The sequence below is a fragment of the Arvicanthis niloticus genome, chromosome 24, assembly GCF_011762505.2.
Source record: "Arvicanthis niloticus isolate mArvNil1 chromosome 24, mArvNil1.pat.X, whole genome shotgun sequence".
Taxonomy (NCBI): domain Eukaryota; kingdom Metazoa; phylum Chordata; class Mammalia; order Rodentia; family Muridae; genus Arvicanthis; species Arvicanthis niloticus.
In genome coordinates, this window is record NC_133432.1 from 12,090,689 (window position 1) to 12,109,267 (window position 18,579).

Sequence of the window (18,579 nt, forward strand, 5' to 3'; positions counted from 1 at the left end):
CATAGCAACTGCACTTGGTGGTGCTCTAGGAAACTGGGTGGGGATGGTCCAGCGTGGTGCAGCGCAGTTTGCAATGCTCTGCCAGAGTCCACTGACTTGTGCATGGGGTCTGCCCCTGTCTGCCTTGTAGGAGTCCTCAGAGGATGTTTCAGGAGGCTTGCCCTTCCTGGTAGACCTGGCCTTAGGTCTGTCTGTGTTAGCTTGTTCCATGTTAAGAATCCTTTACAACGGACCAGAAATTACCAAAGAAGAGGAAGCTTGTCAGGACCTGTTGCGATCCAAACTTCTACAGAGGTAACAAGGTCTGCATGGAGCTAGTTCTGCCCACAAACAGGAGTAGACTTCATGTGGAAAAGCTGCACTCAGCGCATTTCCCAGCTAACTGTGCTGTTAGCCAACCCTCTCGTTGGTGTCTAAGTGTCTTAGGAATGGCATTAAAAGGGCGCCCCCTGCCTTCTCAGCCTTGCTACCTTTTTATTAACATCTTGGAACTGCATAAGGCTTTCTCCAGTCTAAACACTGTACAGTTGGAGGATCCCCAAAGGGAGAGTAGCCATATGGTGAATGAATGGGATGGGGGTAGTAGCCATGTGATGCTCTCACCTCTACTGGGAAGCCCCAGGGTTTCCTAGTAACATTGGAAAGGAGGTAGGTTCCCAAGATTCTTCCATACAGTGTTCAGTTTAGCCTCTGTAGGTTTGCTGGACACATCATGTGAGCTTTCGTGTCTCATGTGGCTGCAGCCATTCAAGCAGCTTTCCAGTAATCTCAGTCACAAGGGAGTGGAAAGCCTTTTTTCTCTGTCTCCTCAGGTGCCAGTGGCAGGTGGAGGCCAATGGTGTTATCTCCCCTGCCCTTACTCCAAGTCCCTCTCCACTGCCGCTGACCATAGAAGAAGACAGAGAGTTCACCTACCCCTCGGATGTCCTTGTGCCTCCTGTTGGGAACTACTTTGACCTGCCTCGGATCAGGCTGCCTCCAGGAATCATGATAAAGCTCAGGGAAATTTCTGGACGTGCACGACCTCAGTTTAGACCAAGTATAAAGTATGTTCAGAGAGTGGGGATGCAAGTGAACCCTGAGCTTTATGTTTACTTGGGGTTGGGGTGTAGTTCAGTAGAAGAATGTTTTTCTCTTGTGTATAATTCTCTGGGTTTGAGCCCCAGAACCATAAAAAAATTAGTTCAATTATATGAAAATTTATATTTACTTGATGAACAGGAGCCAATATTTAGGTGAGCCCACCAGGTGGCCAGTGGGTCACAGCCCTCCAGTCACAGCCACAGCCCCTGGGAATGCTGGTGTGCAACCCCACTTCACAGTTGTTGAAACTGAAAGTCTAGGGGTGGGCCTGTGTGTGGGAATAAGTTTACCGTGGGACTCTGATGCATGGTAAAACTTGGCAAGTTATAGATTTTTCTGACAGTTTGACCGTGCAGTTGACCTCAGCTTCTACTTTTCATTTCTATATAGTCTAGTAACTCATCTTTACTTGTGACTCCTAGGGAAGTGACAAACCTGAGCCTTAGAGTCACACGTGTGCTGTGCTGTTCATGGCCTGAAGGCTTTCTTCACATGGCAAAATCACCCATTTCAGAGAAAAATTTAAAGAGTAGATAAAGTTTTAAAGTAACCAAATACAGAAAACATTTTTTGTTTTATTACTTTTTTGTGGGATGGGAGCATATGCACACCATGACACACTTGCAGAAGTCGGTTCTCCTTCCATCATGTGTGTCCAGGGGATCAAACCCAGGTTCTTAGACGTAGCCACAAGCCCCATTGTCCAGTGAGCCCGCTCAGCTCCATAAACTGCACTCTGTTTAACCCCCGTATCCGCGTGCACTACACACCACATTCTCAGGACTGCTGGAAATCAGGACTAGACGGCAATTATTGCCGAAGCTCTGAGGGGGTTGTTTTGTTTTATTTTTTCTTTTAAATTCACTTTACATCCTGTTCACAGCCTGCCTCCGTCCTTTCTTCCCAGTCTCATCCTTACAAATCCCTTCCCCTTGAAGCTGTTTTTATTCTGTGTACGTGGGAGTGCACATCCCCATGGCTGAGTGCCCAGAGGCCAGGCAAGGGATGTGCAGTATCCTGCTCCACCACTCTCAGCTTCACACTCTTGAAATGGGTTCTTACTGAAGGAAGCTTGCCATTTGGTGTGACTGGCTTTCCACTAATGCCGGTATCCTCCTGTCTCTGTACCCAGCACTGAGGCTACAGTCATGTGCACTTCACCTGTTTCTTATGTGGCCGCCACAGACTGGCACTCTGGTGCTCAGACTTAGTATCCAACCCAGTGAGCCAGCCCCCCAGCTTCCACATCTGCTCAAGAGCTTTAGATCAGTTCCCTCTGGGATAGAACTCCAGCTCAAAATACACAAATCTTACTTAAAGGAGATGTCTTTCATTTTGATGTGTGGCTTGGTCAGTCAGTGTCAGTTTTATCAGCTGATATACTAAGCTGGTTGTCAGCATGATGTAGCATCTGCAGTGCCACTGTCTCTTCCTCTAGTGTAATACAAGGGTTACAGTGAATCAATGTTTGAGTTGAAGCCTACAGTTTCCAGCCTGTTGCATATGGTGCTGCTGAGTTCTGCTTAGCACACACCTGACTGGTGTTCATTGTCACCACAGAGAAGTGATCCAGCCTGACGTCATGGAGGAAATGGTGGTGTCGTGCGTTATTAAACACTTGAACTTGGTTGACGCTCTGCAGTCCCTGATCAATTTCCAGTATCAGGAAGAACATGCTGAGGAATATGATTTATTGTGTAAAATTATGGGAGAGACCTTTAAGAAGCTCAATGCCATGGAGAGACAGCTGCAGGTGAGTGAGAAAGGAGCCATGAACCAGCTGTTGGAAATGAAGGAAGTGTTGACTGGCTGACCCAGATGCTGTTTTTGTCTTGCATCTGTGTACATGTTGTGTTTTCACCCTCCTAGAGTGTGGCTGAGCTGGAACAGAAGTGGCAAAGTGAGACTGAGGATGCCATGCAGGGGAAGCTGGAGAATAACATGCCTTTCTTTTATGATTACCATTTTAATGAGGTGAGCGCAGCGTTCGAGTCAGCATGGGGCAGCCACTTAGAGAGCAACGGTACCATGTGTGCTCACATGTGCGTGTGCAGAGAAAGTAGTGTTGCTTTCTGAAACCTGTACACTGTGTGACACTCCCAGCCTCTAAAAGGGTAAATAAAAGTAGCTAGGTTGATATGTTAGGATATACAAGTAATTGCTTTTTAACTGGTTGATAGCATTGTACAAAGGCTAAAGAAGTTAATAAGCTGGCGAAAGCCTCAGTGGGATGAGGTGCCTGCCACCGAGCTGCGTTTGAGCCCCCAGGAACAATGGTAGAAGTTGTCCTCTAACCTCCACACAGGCACTGTGGCACAGGTGTATACAGTCCCACACTCACACAGTAGTATATAAGGAAATAAACAAACAAACACAAAGAAGAAAAAGAAATTACCATTATTATCAAATTTTGCTTTCAAACCTTAAGAACCAAAACAAAACAAAAACCTTAAAAACCAAAACAAAAATGTAAAAATATGGTTTGAGTTGGAAATTCCCAGAAAATAGACCATGGAATTTTTTTTTTAAATGTTTATACTATCAAATAAAAGTATACAATTCCAGAACTCAGAAGGTCAGGGCAAGAAGATTGTGAGTTCAAGGTCGTCATGAGCTACAAATTGAGACTGTGTCAAAGGTTAGGTCAGAGGCTCTCTCAGGCACTTCCACGGCACTGGCCTCATCTGCAGTATGAAGGTGAGCGCAGAGGCCCCGCTCATTTGTCCAGCAGCAGGGTGCACACAGTAGAGGTGGGGGCTGGTCCCACATCCATTTCTCTAACAATGTACCTTGAGCTTGGTTCCTGCAGGTCATGCATACCATCTTTTCTTGATTTTTCTTTCTTTAGAACAAAATGAAAGAACTAGAGCTTTTGTGTTCAATGAAGGAAGTCTCCTTTGATGGAAATGATCTTGAAAACATGGTCCTCTCACTGAGGTTAGTGATGTCACTCACTCCAGTCCGACTTCTCACCTTGGTGCTCAGGACGCCACGGGTCCAGTCCCTCCTAGGTTTTCAGTGTTGTGCATTCACCAGATACTTAAGAGTTAAGCTTAATGGTAAGTCAGCAGCTTTGGTTTGAACTCTCAGAAGGAAGCACAGGCATTTGAAACAAAAACAGAGAATCTTGGATGGAGGAGGGGCAGGTGAGCAGTGTTCACTGGGAGACTGCTTACTTCTGTCCTTGTCCCAGAAGACTGTGTGGGATGAGCTGGAGAATGACTAAACCCACCCCAGTCTCTCTCTCTAGGGAGAAGTTCCTCCAAGAAGTGAATTCTCTTACTCAGAAGCCCTCCCACCCGCTAGCCAAAACAAAGACACTGGTGAAGAGTCTGATGAACCGAGCAGAGCTGCTGCTGCATGTCACCATTGCAGCCCAGTCGGGTCTCACCAGGAGCATCTCAGGAACACCAGCAGAGACGCCTGGTACTGCCCCAGCTATGGCCTGACTCTGTTCATAAAACACACATCAACTGTTTTTAAAGAATCCACTCCTGGGTTCTCCTAAAATAACAAAGTAGTAAAGTAAACATTTTCCTTCTTGTCTCTTAAGTTTCTTTAGTCTCTTAAGACTTGATTTCCTATGGTGTCATCCTTGAGTGACTGAAAGGTTCCCCCTGGTCCATCTGAGAAGAGCAATGGCATGTGTGTGTGATCTGTGGCCTCTGTTTTAAGTTCATGATTTCCATAGTTAGGTATGCAACTGTATTTCAGAATAACAAAAGTAGTTGCACTCAGCACTGTGAGGCTTATACTGTGCCAGCCTGTTTTCCTTTACTCAGAAATGGGTTTGCGTTGAGTAGGACCTTCTGGCAGGGCTGCCCAGGAGTCATTACTGGGAACCCCCAGGTCCCATGGTTTTTTTAAGTTTATTCAATTTTTGTTTTGGTTTGGTTTTTTTTGTTGTTGTTGTTTTGTTTTTCGAGACACTGTTTCTCTGTGTAGCCCTGGCTGTCCTGGAACTCACTCTGTAGACCAGGCTGGTCTCGAACTCAGAAATCCACCTGCCTCTGCCTCCCAAGTGCTGGGACCACCACTGCCCAGCTTATTCAATTTTTTTTAAACAGTTTTTTTTTGTTTATGAGTGCTTTACCTGAATGTATGTCTCTGTGTCTGGTGCCCACAGAGGCTAGAAGAGTGCACTGGATCCAGTGAACTGGAGTTACAAATGGTTGTGAGCTACCGTGTGGGTGCTGGGATCCAAGCTCAGCTCTTCTGGATGAACAGCAAGTGCTGTTCTTAACCTCTGAGCCACTGCTCCAAGCCCAGGCCACATTGCAGTCTTTAGTCTGCATGTGTCTACCAGAGAAGTCATTGAGTTCCGAATATGCTTCACTCTGTGCAGCCCTGGCCACAGCTGCCTTCATTCTATTAAAACAGTGTATTTTTAATGGACCTCAGTCATTTTATAACACGGGTGACACCTTGCAGGGGACTCAGAGTCTCAAGGATAACAGGAAAGTAGCACCTGAGAGACATTCTTACCATACTTTTGTTTAAACTGTCTATTCTTAAGATAGGAGATGACTTTACCGTAAAATTTTGACTTCATTTCAGGGTATTTTTTTCTTTACTTACTTTTCACCTGTGGGGTGTACATGTGTGCTTGTGCCTGTAGAGGCCTAGGGTCCAAGGCAGACTCTAAAATAAATGACTCTGCATTTATTTTAATTAAGAAATTTGGAAGTGAGGGAAAAAAAAAGTAGCAAGTTCCAGTTTATATATCTACAGAACCAAATGCAGTCTGGGCAGTGAGACCCTGTAAAGACATAGGGGTGTGCACAGTGTGTTGAGCGCCTGCCTACCTAATGAATGTGCAATTGAGAATGAGTTCAATCCCATTAACCAAGATGGGGGCGCAGATTGTTGCTTCTGTTTTGCACCTTCTTGTCTTTTTTCTCTCTTCAGTCTTGGACGCTGAACCTTGGACTTTCTGCATGCTAAGCAAATGCTGGACCACTGAGCTCCATATATCCCCAGCCTGCCTGCTTTTCAGAGTGCTTACATTTAAGTGAACACTGGTGTTATTAAGTGAATTTTTGTTCTCTCTTTGGAAAGCCACTCTAATAAAAGGACTTTAAATTTTCAAGTTAAAATGCAGCTTAACCACATATTTAAGTTTTTAAATGACTGCTCACTCTCTTTGGTTTGCTTTGCTAGCCAGGTCACTGGCTTAAGCCCGACTGAAAGTGGAGATAGGCTTAGCATTATCCTTCCATTCCGCTTAGCCGTTGCTCTGCCTCCCTACAAATCAGACGGCAGAAACCTTAGGCAGTTTTCCATTTTCTTGCAGCATGCAAATCAGCTTCAGAAACCAAGGTGGCGGCTCATGCTGTCCGGCAGCCTGTGTTCCTTCGGAGCATGTCTGCTCCTTCTGACCTGGAAATGATTGGGAATGAAGACTTGGAGTTCACTAGAGCAAATCAGAGGTAGTGGTCCTTGGCCCGAGTGGGATCCCAGGGTGTAGCTGCACATGGTTTTCAGAACGGCCTCCCTAAGCGTGTTCTTGTTTGCTCATCTATTACAGTTCTGTTTTCTGCAGGCGTCGTCACGTGACCAGCCACCGCAGCAGCTCCTTTACACTCCTGCAGTCACTGGCCATCGAAGACAGCAGGGACAAGCCCACTTACAGCGTCCTGCTTGGGCAGTTGTTTGCTTTCATTGGCACCAACCCTGACCAAGCGGTAGGTCAGAGTGTGCAGACCTGATGAGTGGCCCCTGGCAGCTGGAAGATGTCTGATGGTGAAGTCAGCATCCTCCCTCTTGTGCATTTCAGGTATCCAGTAGCAGCTTCCTTTTGGCTGCACAGACAAGATGGCGGCGGGGAAACACTCGGAAGCAGGCCCTGGTGCATATGCGGGAGTTGCTGACTGCCGCTGTGCGAGTTGGGGGAGTAACACACCTGGTAGGGCCAGTGACAATGGTCCTTCAGGGGGGACCCAGGTCAGTGGTTTCTGTTGGTTCACACTGTTCCAACCATCATGGGCAAGAGCATGTAGTGGAACTTGCTAATGTCTTCTCAAAAATGTTTTTTGGGGATGGGCTTTGAAACAGAGTTTAAAATGACACTGGCTATCCTGGAACTCATCTGTAGACCAGGCTGGGCCCAAACTCATACATCCACTTGCCTCTGCTTCCTGAGTGCTGGGATTAAAGGCATGCGCCACCACTGCCCTTCTGTCCTCAACTGTTTTTATAGTGTGTTGATTTTGAAAAACATCTCAGGAAAAGTAACAGAAGGTAAAGGTTTCTTTTATATCTTCCGTCCTAAATTGTCCCCCTATTCTTTTGGGGGGGGGGGTTGTTGTACCAACCATATGCATAAAGAGCTCCTTAATTCTCTTTGTCCATGTAAGTGTGCACATGTGTAGTGTTTGCACATAGATGGGTTTTTGTTACAAGTTTGCCCCTATAATTATGATTGTTTTTCCCATGACTTCTTTGATATCACCCTCTTTCTTTCCAGTCCATTTTTAGAGTTCTTCTTCTTCTTTTCCTCCTCCTTCTTCTCCTTCTCCTTCTTCTTCCTCTTCCTCTTCTTTTTCATTTATATATTCTATGTATGTGAGCACACTGTCACTGTCTTCAGACACACCAGAAGAGGACATCAGATCACATTGTAGATGGTTGTGAGCCACCATGTGGGTGCTGGGAACTGAACTCGGGACCTCTGGAAGAGCAGCCAGTGCTTATAACCTCTGAGCCACCTCTCCAGTGCCTACTTCTTCATTGTTAAAAGCATCTTACAGCTCCACTATGCTTTTGTGTTTACATTTAACTCAGACCATTCATTATTTCCTTTCAGTTTTGCATTGATACAGTGATGTAGTCAGCATCCTTTTATACACTTTAGTGATCATTTTTATTTGGTCAATTCTAAAGCCATCATTATAAATCCTAACTCAGAAGAAGGCTTTCACTTGTATTTGGGAAGGTTTTTGTACCAGAGTTCAGAGGTTCTCAGCAAAACAGGAAAGACTGAAGCTGCCGCTGGCAGCTTGTGTTTTCTGGTGGTCTTTGATGCAGTCCAGCCAGCAAGTAGAGGGCCAGCAGCTGCTGAAATGATGTTTGGGGAAATGTAGGCGTAATGTTCTTGTACATTGTGTAAAGATCATCTTTGTATCATTCAAATGCTGATCTCTCTGCCCCTATATCTGACTTCACACAGGACGTGGAATTGTGATTTCTCTTCCAAGAATCCCATGCTTCAGTGTTGTGCAAACACTGCTCCCATTGTTCTCTGATGTGTCCATAAAAACTGGTCAGCCAGTGAGTGAACAGAAGTAAGAATAGGGTTGGACTTCTGATCCCTGCCAGGGAAGGGGAAGAAAGAGATAGGAAGAGAGAATTCTGGCACAAGGAAAGAGTCCATGGTAACACACCATGGAGCAGAGAGAGAGAGGGAGCACCAAATTAATACTGAAATGCAAGTATCTTGGTTATTTTGGCTGGGAGGTAGCCCTGAGAGTTAGGATAGATTAATACTGCTCAGCTATTATCCTGTAAAGCTTCTCAAATCAATCTTATGGCATCTGTCTCATTTATTTGGGAGCTAGCCAGGGATAAAGAAAAAAAGTGTTCTAACAGGGAAGTTTCTGTCAATCAGGAGATCTCCTGCCTTTCTTGAGAAATAACTCCAGAATGGCTGAGGCTCAAAAGACAGGATTTTAGGTCTTGCTTCAGTCCATGTGGGTCCTCCCTTGCCCATCACAGTGGAAGAGATCCGCCATGTTCAGAGCCAGCAATCCCTGTGACAAAGCCTGTGCTCTTTAGCTCAACTTAGGTGCATGTGTGCATGTATGTGGGTGGGCACACAGATGCCATGGCTTGTGTGTAGCAATTATAGGAGAGTTTTGAGATTCGGTTCTCTCATTCCACCTTGATGAAGGAGGGTCTGTTTCACCTCTGTCACTGCAGTATATCCCTCAGGCTTGCTGACCTGCGAGCTTTAGGCCAGTTCTGCTTTTGCCTCCCAAGTGTCTGGAGGAATGTACCTGTTGAAGATGCCACCATATCCAGTGTTTTAGACTTACATTCCAGAGATCACACTCTAGTTGTCAAGCTTTTGAAAATAGGACTTCTACCCACCAAGCTGTCTCTCTGGACCCCCAGTTTCCTATTTTTAAACTCAACATTATTTGTGTTTATAAATGCAATTACATTACAAATCTTTGTAGATAAATTTGATAATTTTAGCCCTCAATTAATACTAAATAAGATAGAATGAGCGCATGCTGTGCTTTTACACTGGGAAGGAGTCATTTCCCATCCCCTGGGCTCTCATCCTCCAGTACTTGGAGCATGGCCTTGAGGAGACTCTTAGCTAATCTGTCTAAGTCTTCGTTTTTGCATTAGTGTAACTACGAGCCCAGTCCTCAGTGGTGCACAGGTTATGACAGAAATGTCTCTAATAATTGGTTTATTATCAAATACATTTGGGAAACGAGTAACCGTCCCCTGCTCTTAGCTACTGTGTGTCTTACAGCTTTATCAAGGGTTCTGACAACCTTGCAGCAGAGAGCCCTGTGTAACTTTCCCTGACCCAGATTGCCTAGGGTTTTTTTTTTTTTTTTATTGTTGTTGTTGTTGGGTTTTGTTTTGTTTTGATTTATTGTGGGCATCTTGTTTGAAGGACCCCTGGGAACCCTTGCCAACACTTCGCTGTTCCCTGGAGCACTTGACACTGAGCTTGGCGGTCTCCAAGATGCCTTTAGCTCCAAATTCTTGGCACTGGGCTTCTCAGAAGGGCTAATGCACTTCCCTCCTTAATGTCCCTTATCATTGATGTCTTCGTGAAACCTGAACCTGATTTTGTCTCACAGAATTGAAGAGCTCACCTGTGGTGGGATGGTGGAGCAGGTCCAGGAAGCCTTTGGTGAGACCATGACCTCTGTTGTGTCTCTGTGTGCTCGGTACCCTATTGCTTGTGCGAACAGCATTGGCCTCCTGTGTACCATACCTTACACCAGGTAAGTGTGATGTGTCCTTTGCCATACAGAGGTTACATTCAATGTGGCCAAATAAATAGAAGGCAACGTTTTTGTTTTGTTTCATCCTTTTTAACTTATAAAATTGGATTTTGGGAGCTAAAGATATATCTGAACAGTTAAAAGCATGTACTGTTATTATAGAGGCTATGAGTTCAGGTCCTAGCTCCAGGGGATTCTTGTGTGTGCAGGCACCCAGACATACTTAGTATACACCACACTAGACAGACAGACACACACACACACACAAGTAAAAATAAAATCCTAAAATTGAATTTATTTGTTAAAAGCATCCTAAAGCTTCTGTCCTTCTATCAGGAAGCTGAGGTTCCCTTGCTGAGTTGCTATGTGAGCAAATGCTGCCACTAGGATTACGTGTATTACACTGTGTAGATTTGGAGGTTCAGGAAAAAAAGACATAGCTGGCAAGAATCCTTTGTCTTGACACAATTTTTTTATTTCTTGGGTCACTTAATTAGTAGCTTGGAACTTTAAGTATTCATGGACTCATCTTTGAATGCTCTTATAACAACATAATTACTGGAGTGGTGGGTGTGGGGGAGTGCTTAGGTGTTTAGAGCCCTGGCTGCTCTTCCAGAGGACCCAGGCTCAGTTCAAACCATATGGTGGCTCACAACTGTCTGTAGTGCCAGTTCCATGGCTTCCAAAGGCAACAGACACACACAGTGCACAGATAAATGTGGATATAAAACACATGAATAATTGTATTGAAAATAGATTATTATTTGGTTTGTTACTGAGATGACTCATCAGCTTCTGGTCTGCTATTCTGTGTGAACAAACCTGGTCTCGAATGCCCATCTTTAAGGACATAACCATGATAGGAAAACATTTTGGGTGATTGTACGTGGCAGCACCCTTAACAAAAACCATGCCTGTTACCCTGAGGCTTCTTGAACCTCACGAAGCCTGTCAGTGTGGTCCATCCCTCTCTGCTGTTCACCAGGAGTGAAGAGAAGTGCCTGGTCCGAAGTGGCCTTGTGCAGCTCATGGACCGACTCTGCAGCTTGAGCAGTCAGACCGAGTCCAGCTCCAGTGAGAAGCAGACCAAGAAGCAGAAGGTGGCCACCATGGCCTGGGCTGCCTTCCAGGTGCTGGCTAACCGCTGTGTGGAGTGGGAGAAAGAGGAAGGTGAGGAGCCTTCTGCTTCCTGTCTACTCCCCACGGGTGTGAGGGTGTGAGGAGAGGTCTTTGTTAAACTACTAATCGGGTGGCCTCGGCAGGCTGGTGAGTTCATGAGACTGTGTGAGTGTGGTTCTGTAAAAACTCACAGCTACCCTATGGTTCCAGACAACATCCTGCCCTGTAAGGAGGATGCAAGGTCATTTCCAGATAAATGTTCCTATGGCACCAACAGTCTCCATGTAAATATTTCTGTGAAATAATTGTGCCATTGTATTTTAAAGAGGATATTTTCTTCTATTTTCAGTGAGCAATCCAAATTTAAAAGTTAACTAAAGGACTGAAGAGTTGACTCAGTGGTTAAGAGTACTTGTTGCTCTTGCAGAGGACCCAGGTTGATTCTCAGCTTCCACATTTTGACTCACTATATGTGTAACTCCAGTCCAAGGAGAACTGAAAGCGTCTTCTCCCCTCCACAGGCACCAGGCACGCACACATGATACACATACATACATGCATGGGAGACAGTCATATATTTGATTTTGTCATTTTAATTTAATTTTTCAAGATAGGGTCTCTCTGTGTAGTCCTGGCTATGCTGGAACTTATTCCGTAGACCAGGCTGGCCTCGAACTCAGAGATCTACCTACCTCTTCCTCTTGTGTACTGGGATTAGAGCTGTGCACCACCACTATCCAGCTACACTTAATTTTTTAAAAGTTAACTAAAGAGTAGTTTTTCTCAATGTTCAAGGTCTGTGAACATAATTTGTTTTTGTTTTTTGTTTTTGTTCTTAGTCAGCATCTCACTGCATAGTCTTGGCTGTTCTGGAATTCACTACATAGACAAAATTATCCTTGAACTCATAGAGATCCACCTGCTTCTACCTCTTGAGTGCTGGGATTAATTGTGTGTGCCACCATGATATATTATGTGTTAGATATATCTATGTGCATGTGTACACGTATGTGTGACTTTCATGATCTGTGTATACATGCATGGATGTAAGTATATCTATGTGCATGTGTACACATATGTGACTTTCATGATCGGTGTATATATGCATGGATGTGGCATGCTGTGGAAGCCAGAGGAGGACAGCATGTGGGAGTCAGTTCTTAACTTTGATCATGTGGGGCCCCGAGGCTAAACTCAGGGTGTTGGGCTTGCCAGTCAGTGTGGTTACCCACTGAGCCAATGTGCAAACCCTCAATCTGTATTCTAAAGCCTCTTATACTATAAAATAGACAGAAGAGGAGTTAAGCCATTGTTCCTTTAAGAACTGTGATCTGGGGGCTAGAAAGTTGGCTCAGTAGTTAAAAGTGCTTGCTGCTCTTTCAGAGGACAGAGTTCAGTTCCCAGCACCCATACCTGCAACTCACAACCCCTTAACTCCAGCTTCAGTGGATCTCTTCTGGCCTGTTTAGCATCTGCACACACATGTACATACATATAGACACACACACACACATGCACACACACGTTAAAATAATAAAAAACTTGTTTTTAAAAAATAATTGTGGTCTGACCAAGCAAATTGGTGAAGAGATAATGGTGGTATGGCAGGAGCCAGGGCACAGTGTGGTGCTCACTGCAGGCTCCTCACTGCAGGCTGTGGAGCACAGTGTGGTGCTCACTGCAGGCTCCTCACTGCAGGCTGTGGAGCACAGTGCAGTGCTCACTGCAGGCTCCTCACTGCAGGCTGTGGAGCACACAGACTGGCTGGGCTAGACATCCAGCAGAGCTCCTGGGGTGGAGGGGCTGTGAGCAAGAGGACTGAAGAGCTGAACACAGCATGTGTAGGCTCAGGCTCTAGACTCATGGGCAGCTTGAGACATGTTGTGGCCTTTACAAAGGATGCTTAGGAAGTGGAACTAGGGTGGGCGTGGAAGTTAGTGTTACTCCTCTATTCTATATGAATTAAATATAATTCACTCTCAGGAGAAGGCCTCCTCTTATCACTGAATGTTTATGTGCAGATATTGTCTAATGAGCCTGACTGGTTAGTAGAACCTTGAAGAAGATAAAATGTACTCATAGGATGCTTTGATGCAGGGAGACTGAGAGGGAGGACTCACCATGCCCACAGGCTGATGTGCTTTCCTCAGTACTCACTACCGTTTTTTTCCTCTCTTCAACTCTGAAGGTGGCTCCACAGAGGCTGTGCACTCAGGGCTGGCCCGGCAGGTGTCCAGTCTCCTCACCAACCACCTTGCCCGAGCCACCGAGTGCTGTGGCAACCAGGCTGCTGGGAACGATGCCCTGCAGGACGTCCTGAGTCTTCTCAATGACCTCTCCAGGTACAGAAGACCCTGCAGAACTGGAGAGCAACCTGTTTCCCCTCAGTGGTTGGAATAACTTTTGCTTCTGTTGGTTTTTGGAACATCTAAGTTCCTATACCTTTTAACACACTGGTGCTTCAAGAATTGTAGAGAATAAAGTCACTGAAACAGTCTTTAGTCTGAAAATGTAAGGATTATCTAGAGGAACAATGCACTGTTGTTTGCACATGATGGCAAAACCTGCTGGCCTTGCAAGCATTCCACTTAGACTTGATTCAAACTCACACGTCAGCTACTGCAGAGTCAGGTAGAAAATCAATCGGGCTGGAGGCTGTGTGATGTGCACAGAACCCCAGCCGGGTTCCATTCTCAACACCGCACACTCAGAGCCAGTCAGGACCTGTAATTACTTTGTTCTCTTGCACTGCATCTTTAAACAGGAGTGATTCTCCGTGGGCTTACTTACCTCACATTCCCATGTCATGGATATGACAATGTGTTTTTAGCCTTTGCTGGCTCAGTAGGTTTGGCTGAGGCAGGTCAACCATGTTGGGAGTTGTAGCACTGTGTGATAGCTTTGCTCTTGGCACACACATTTTGAGGGCACAAGCATGGAATTGCAAAGCCCCTAGTTTCGAGTTCTAGTTTTTGTACTCTTTGAAACACTATGGTCTTGTGAGCTTGAGCTACCAGAGGTCACAGAGGATAAGGGAACCATCCTTCTCAGGTGTTACTGGTCAGTTTAATGAACACTCATTAAATACTTGCTCCAGATTATTATTCCCTGCACACAGAGGGTAAAGTCCATGTCTTCTTCCTGAGGTCTCAGCTTGATGTTTGTCCAGCTTCACCTAGAGAACACTTACTTCTAATGTCTGCAGTGACCTTCTCAGCACAACACCCTTTTCTTCCCCATCTTGCAGGAGTCACATAGGGAAAGCCATCTTGAGCCAGCCAGCCTGTGTTTCTAAGCTCCTCTCTCTACTGCTGGACCAGCGTCCATCTCCAAAGCTGGTATTGATCATTCTTCAATTGTGCCGGGCTGCTCTGCCTTTGATGAGCGTAGAGGACTGTGGGAATGTGGAGCTCCCACCCTGGAGCTACTCTGTCCCCTCCCTGAACAGTGAGCAGGAGGACCCCAGTGACCCTGCTTCCAAGATCGCCTCTCTACTCTTAGCCAAGCTGGCAGACTATGTGGTCCCAGGTGAGGAGTGCCTGTCCATCAGGATGGTCTGGGAGTTCAGTCCTGCTTGTGGCCAGTCTCCAGATGTGCATGTGTATTCTGTGATAAAGGAGGGAGATGGGAAATGGACGGGAGCCCCACAAATAGTTCCGCAATGTTTCTGAATGGGCCTCGATTTTTGCTTTAAGGATGTCAGACGGTTCTCTCTCCAACTGCTTCTGAACCTGACACCACATTGACAAAAACCAGTCCTAAGAATTCCTTAAAAGGGGATAAGGATCCTGGAGAAGAGAGTGAAGCAGTGGACGGCAAACTCTCCATATTTATCCACAAGCGGGAAGACCAGTCCTCCCATGAGGTCCTCCAGCCATTGCTGAGGTGACTGCAATGACTAAGATAGCTGCATGACATCAGAGGCCAGCTGTGTCACAAGCACTGTGCTAACCCTGTGCTGTGGTGACTGCCTCAGTTCTCCTAACCCAAGTAGGCACACGCAGAGTCTGCCACTCCTGACTTCAGGCCTGGGCCTCTAGAACCCCAGTGTGAGCCAGTAGAGAGCAAGCATGTGGTGATCCTTCTGTGTCCTGTCTTGTCCACAGTGACTCCCTGTGAGAATGACAGTCAGTGCTTCAGGTGTTAACACTCTGCAGCCTGCCCTCTGCAAATCTGGCATGTCACCTTCTCCTTGCAAGGGTGTGGGGAGGCCTGATGTATAGCCCAGGGACACTTAGATGACAGACCAGTCTCTTCACACAATGATCTGTGAACTTATCCTCATGGGGTGGGTCCCTTGTTTCCTTCAATGGCATATGAACGCAGGTAGCCTCATCTGAGCATGGTCACGGTAAGTGTTCAGGTGAAGCACTCCCCCAAAACAATGTGGCTGTACAAGCACTGTAGCACTGATATACTGACACTCATTCTGGAGGAGAGGATACTGGGTTATTAGGATCAAGAGCCAGGCCTTCCCTGCAGGCCCTGCATGCATGCTGCTGTTGGGCCTCCTGACAGACTGGTGTTAGTGTTCCAAGTGCCTCCTGTATGCCAGGGCCTGCCATAGCTGCCTTCAGGGTGTTGTGTTTGCCCTGTTCTTTTGTTGGTGCTTCATTTTCATGTAGGTTTTTCATATCATAATTCTTTTGTTTTGTCTTCCAAGACAGGGTTTCTCTGTGTAGAAGCCTTGGTTGTCCTAGAACTCACTCTGTAGACCAGGTTGGCCTCAAACTCACAGAGATTTGCCTGACTCTGCCTCCTGAGTGCTATTGTCAGAGTTCTTACAAACAAACTTCATGGGGCTGGAGAAATGGCTTAGTGGTTAACAACACTGTGTTCTTCCAAAGAATCATGGTTCAATTCCCAGCACCCACATGGCAGCTCACAGCTGTCTGTAACTCCAGTTCCAGGGGATCTGACACCCTCACACAGACATGCATGCAGGCAAAACACTAATGCACATTAAAACGAATAAACCAAAATCATTTAAGAAAACAACAGACTTTGTTTTGGGTCCTAAAATATCTATAATTATGAAAAAAAAGGTTTTTTTTTTGTTTTGTTTTTTTTTTTTTTTTTTTTTGGTTTTTCGAGACAGGGTTTCTCTGTATAGCCTTTGGCTGTCCTGGAACTCACTCGGTAGACCAGGCTGGCCTCGAACTCAGAAATCCGCCTGCCTCTGCCTCCCAAGTGCTGGGATTAAAGGCGTGCACCACCACCGCCCGGCAAAAAAGTTATTTTTTAAAAAAGGTAGAGTCTATGGATTTTAAAAGCTACGTTTAGATCCAGCGAGATGGCTCAGGAGTAAAACTCATTGCCACTGCAGCCTAGTGACTTGAGTTTTATCTCCAGAACCTACTTGGTGGAAGGAGAGCGCCTATAAGTTGTCCTCGGATGTCTACACCCATGCTCCGGTGCCCGTGCACATGTGCACACATGCACACACTAAAGCCAGTTCGAGTGCTAAACGGGGCCTGCACATGCTTTGGTTACTGGGTGACACAGGCCTCTTGTCACATTCCCCTGTAGTGGCTCATCTTCTCTGCCTTCATTCTTGCAGTAGCTCAGAAGGACGGCCCTTTCGACTTGGCACTGGTGCCAACATGGAAAAAGTTGTGAAGATGGATCGAGACATGACCAAGGTAACCACATGGGGGGGAACTGACATAAGGCCTCTGCCACACTTTGGGACTTCCAGAAGTCAGGGGGTTTTGTTTTTATTTTTAAGAAATTGCTTTTTAAAAAATTGATTTAGTTGGATGTGTTGGCATCGACTGTGGTTCCAGTTGAAGCTCAGTCTGAGACTAGTCTGAGCAGTATAACCAAGGTAAGTTCCATGTCAGCTCAGACTTACTCAGTAGCCGAGAATGGTTTCCACATTCTGATCCCGCTGCCTGTGAATCCCCTTAGCTGGGATTACAGATATTTGCCTGGTGTGTGCAGTGAGCTACGTTCCTCATAACAGAACTCTTAGACTCAACCTACAATTTTTTCTTAGCCCCTTTAAGGAAGATTTATAGTCTTAATAGTTTGGAAATTAAAAGGGTAAAAGGCTGCTAAGAGAATAACACTCAAGAATTACCAGGGCTGAGGGTGTGGCTCCATTGGCAGAGTGCTTGCCCTGGGTTTAATCCTCAGCACTTTGTAAACCAGGAGTGATGACATGCAGCCATGGTCCCAGTGCTCGAGAGACTAAGGAGGTAAGAAGATCAGAAGCTAAGGTTCCCATCACTATATCTCAACTTTGAAACTAACCTACATACATGAGGCTCTTAAAAACAGGCAGAAGGAATAATAGACAGAAGATCATAAAGATATAAAATATGTTCATATTCACAACTCATTAGAGGAAAGAAAGCAACAGTAATGAACAATATTTTAAGCTTGTATTTTAAATCAGGTATTGTTATGAGAGATGGCAATACTTGTTAGTATCAAGTGTGGGTGAATGTACATCTCAAAATTCAGGGGTGACACACAGTGGGGGGATGTACCTTTTATCCCAGCACTCAGGAGCCAGGTGCATGTGATCTCAGAGAGCCTGGCTAGCCAGGGCTACATAGTGAGGTCACAGCATGTTCTTCGGATTTATGTAAAAACCAAACAGAACATAATCTATGTTCTAAAAATAAAGAATAGCTAAAGACATTAACATACTTGAATAATGAGATGCCAGGCATCTAGAAGCAAAGTCTAAAACCCCTTCAGCAGATTGTGACGTGTGTGGAGTAGGACACTGTAATCACAAAAGTCGCCATTCACAAGAATGAAAGCCACAGGATTCTGAGCTTATGGAAGTTGTAACGTGTGTGTGTGTGTGTGTGTGTGTGTGTGTGTGTTATGCTGTTTGTGATGTTTATCACTTGGTGATGGGGAAGAGATCTGGGGGAGGCTGAACTGGGAAGAATGGGATGAACAATGCAGGTGTCTTCAACCCAAACCCCAGGGTGGTTGCTGTGAGGTCATCACAGAAGAGGCCTCAGCCGCGCTCAGGAAGGCAACCAAGTGGGCACAGTCGGGCCTCATTGTCAGTGTCGGGCCACCAGTGGAATCCATCAGCCCAGAGACTGTGAGTGGACTGTCCACAGGTGACAAGAAGAAAACTGCCCAAACCTCCATCTGCCGCGAAAGGAACTCTGAACTGGCCAGGTGAGTCCCTTGGGGTGCTCCCCTGGCGGTGCTCTTCCAAACACACCACAGGATTGTTTGTTAGTAGGGCTGGAGTCTATATCATTCCTTAACCTGCTGAAAATAAGGAGAAGGGGCAAGAACTGCTCGGAGTTGTAGAGGCTGCTCCAGGGGAGAACCACAGAGGCAGTGCTGAGGCAGAGGGGGAGCCTAGGGAGGTGCTCCCAGCCAAGTGAACATGGCAGCTAAAGGAGCCGTCTGATGTCCGTGACCTGCTTGC

At 45.9% G+C, this 18,579-nt stretch overlaps 1 protein-coding gene across 7 annotated transcripts in view; it reads left to right on the forward strand.

Moving 5' to 3' along the window:
• Hectd4 (HECT domain E3 ubiquitin protein ligase 4) overlaps positions 1-18,579 on the forward strand; it is a 147,733-nt gene that overhangs the window by 80,460 nt on the left and 48,694 nt on the right. For 4 of the 7 annotated variants that reach the window (XM_076922679.1, XM_076922681.1, XM_076922684.1 and 1 more), the window contains exons 24-39: positions 131-294; positions 813-1,046; positions 2,644-2,836; positions 2,953-3,057; positions 3,932-4,020; positions 4,334-4,509; positions 6,377-6,512; positions 6,611-6,767; positions 6,860-7,026; positions 9,906-10,052; positions 11,038-11,222; positions 13,360-13,513; positions 14,419-14,699; positions 14,867-15,056; positions 16,732-16,813; positions 18,118-18,320. In XM_076922679.1, the coding sequence (XP_076778794.1) occupies positions 131-294; positions 813-1,046; positions 2,644-2,836; positions 2,953-3,057; positions 3,932-4,020; positions 4,334-4,509; positions 6,377-6,512; positions 6,611-6,767; positions 6,860-7,026; positions 9,906-10,052; positions 11,038-11,222; positions 13,360-13,513; positions 14,419-14,699; positions 14,867-15,056; positions 16,732-16,813; positions 18,118-18,320 (2,663 nt within the window). The remainder of the gene's footprint in view (positions 1-130; positions 295-812; positions 1,047-2,643; positions 2,837-2,952; positions 3,058-3,931; positions 4,021-4,333; positions 4,510-6,376; positions 6,513-6,610; positions 6,768-6,859; positions 7,027-9,905; positions 10,053-11,037; positions 11,223-13,359; positions 13,514-14,418; positions 14,700-14,866; positions 15,057-16,731; positions 16,814-18,117; positions 18,321-18,579) is intronic. The other 3 variants (XM_076922683.1, XM_076922685.1, XM_076922686.1) reach the window with 1 other exon arrangement.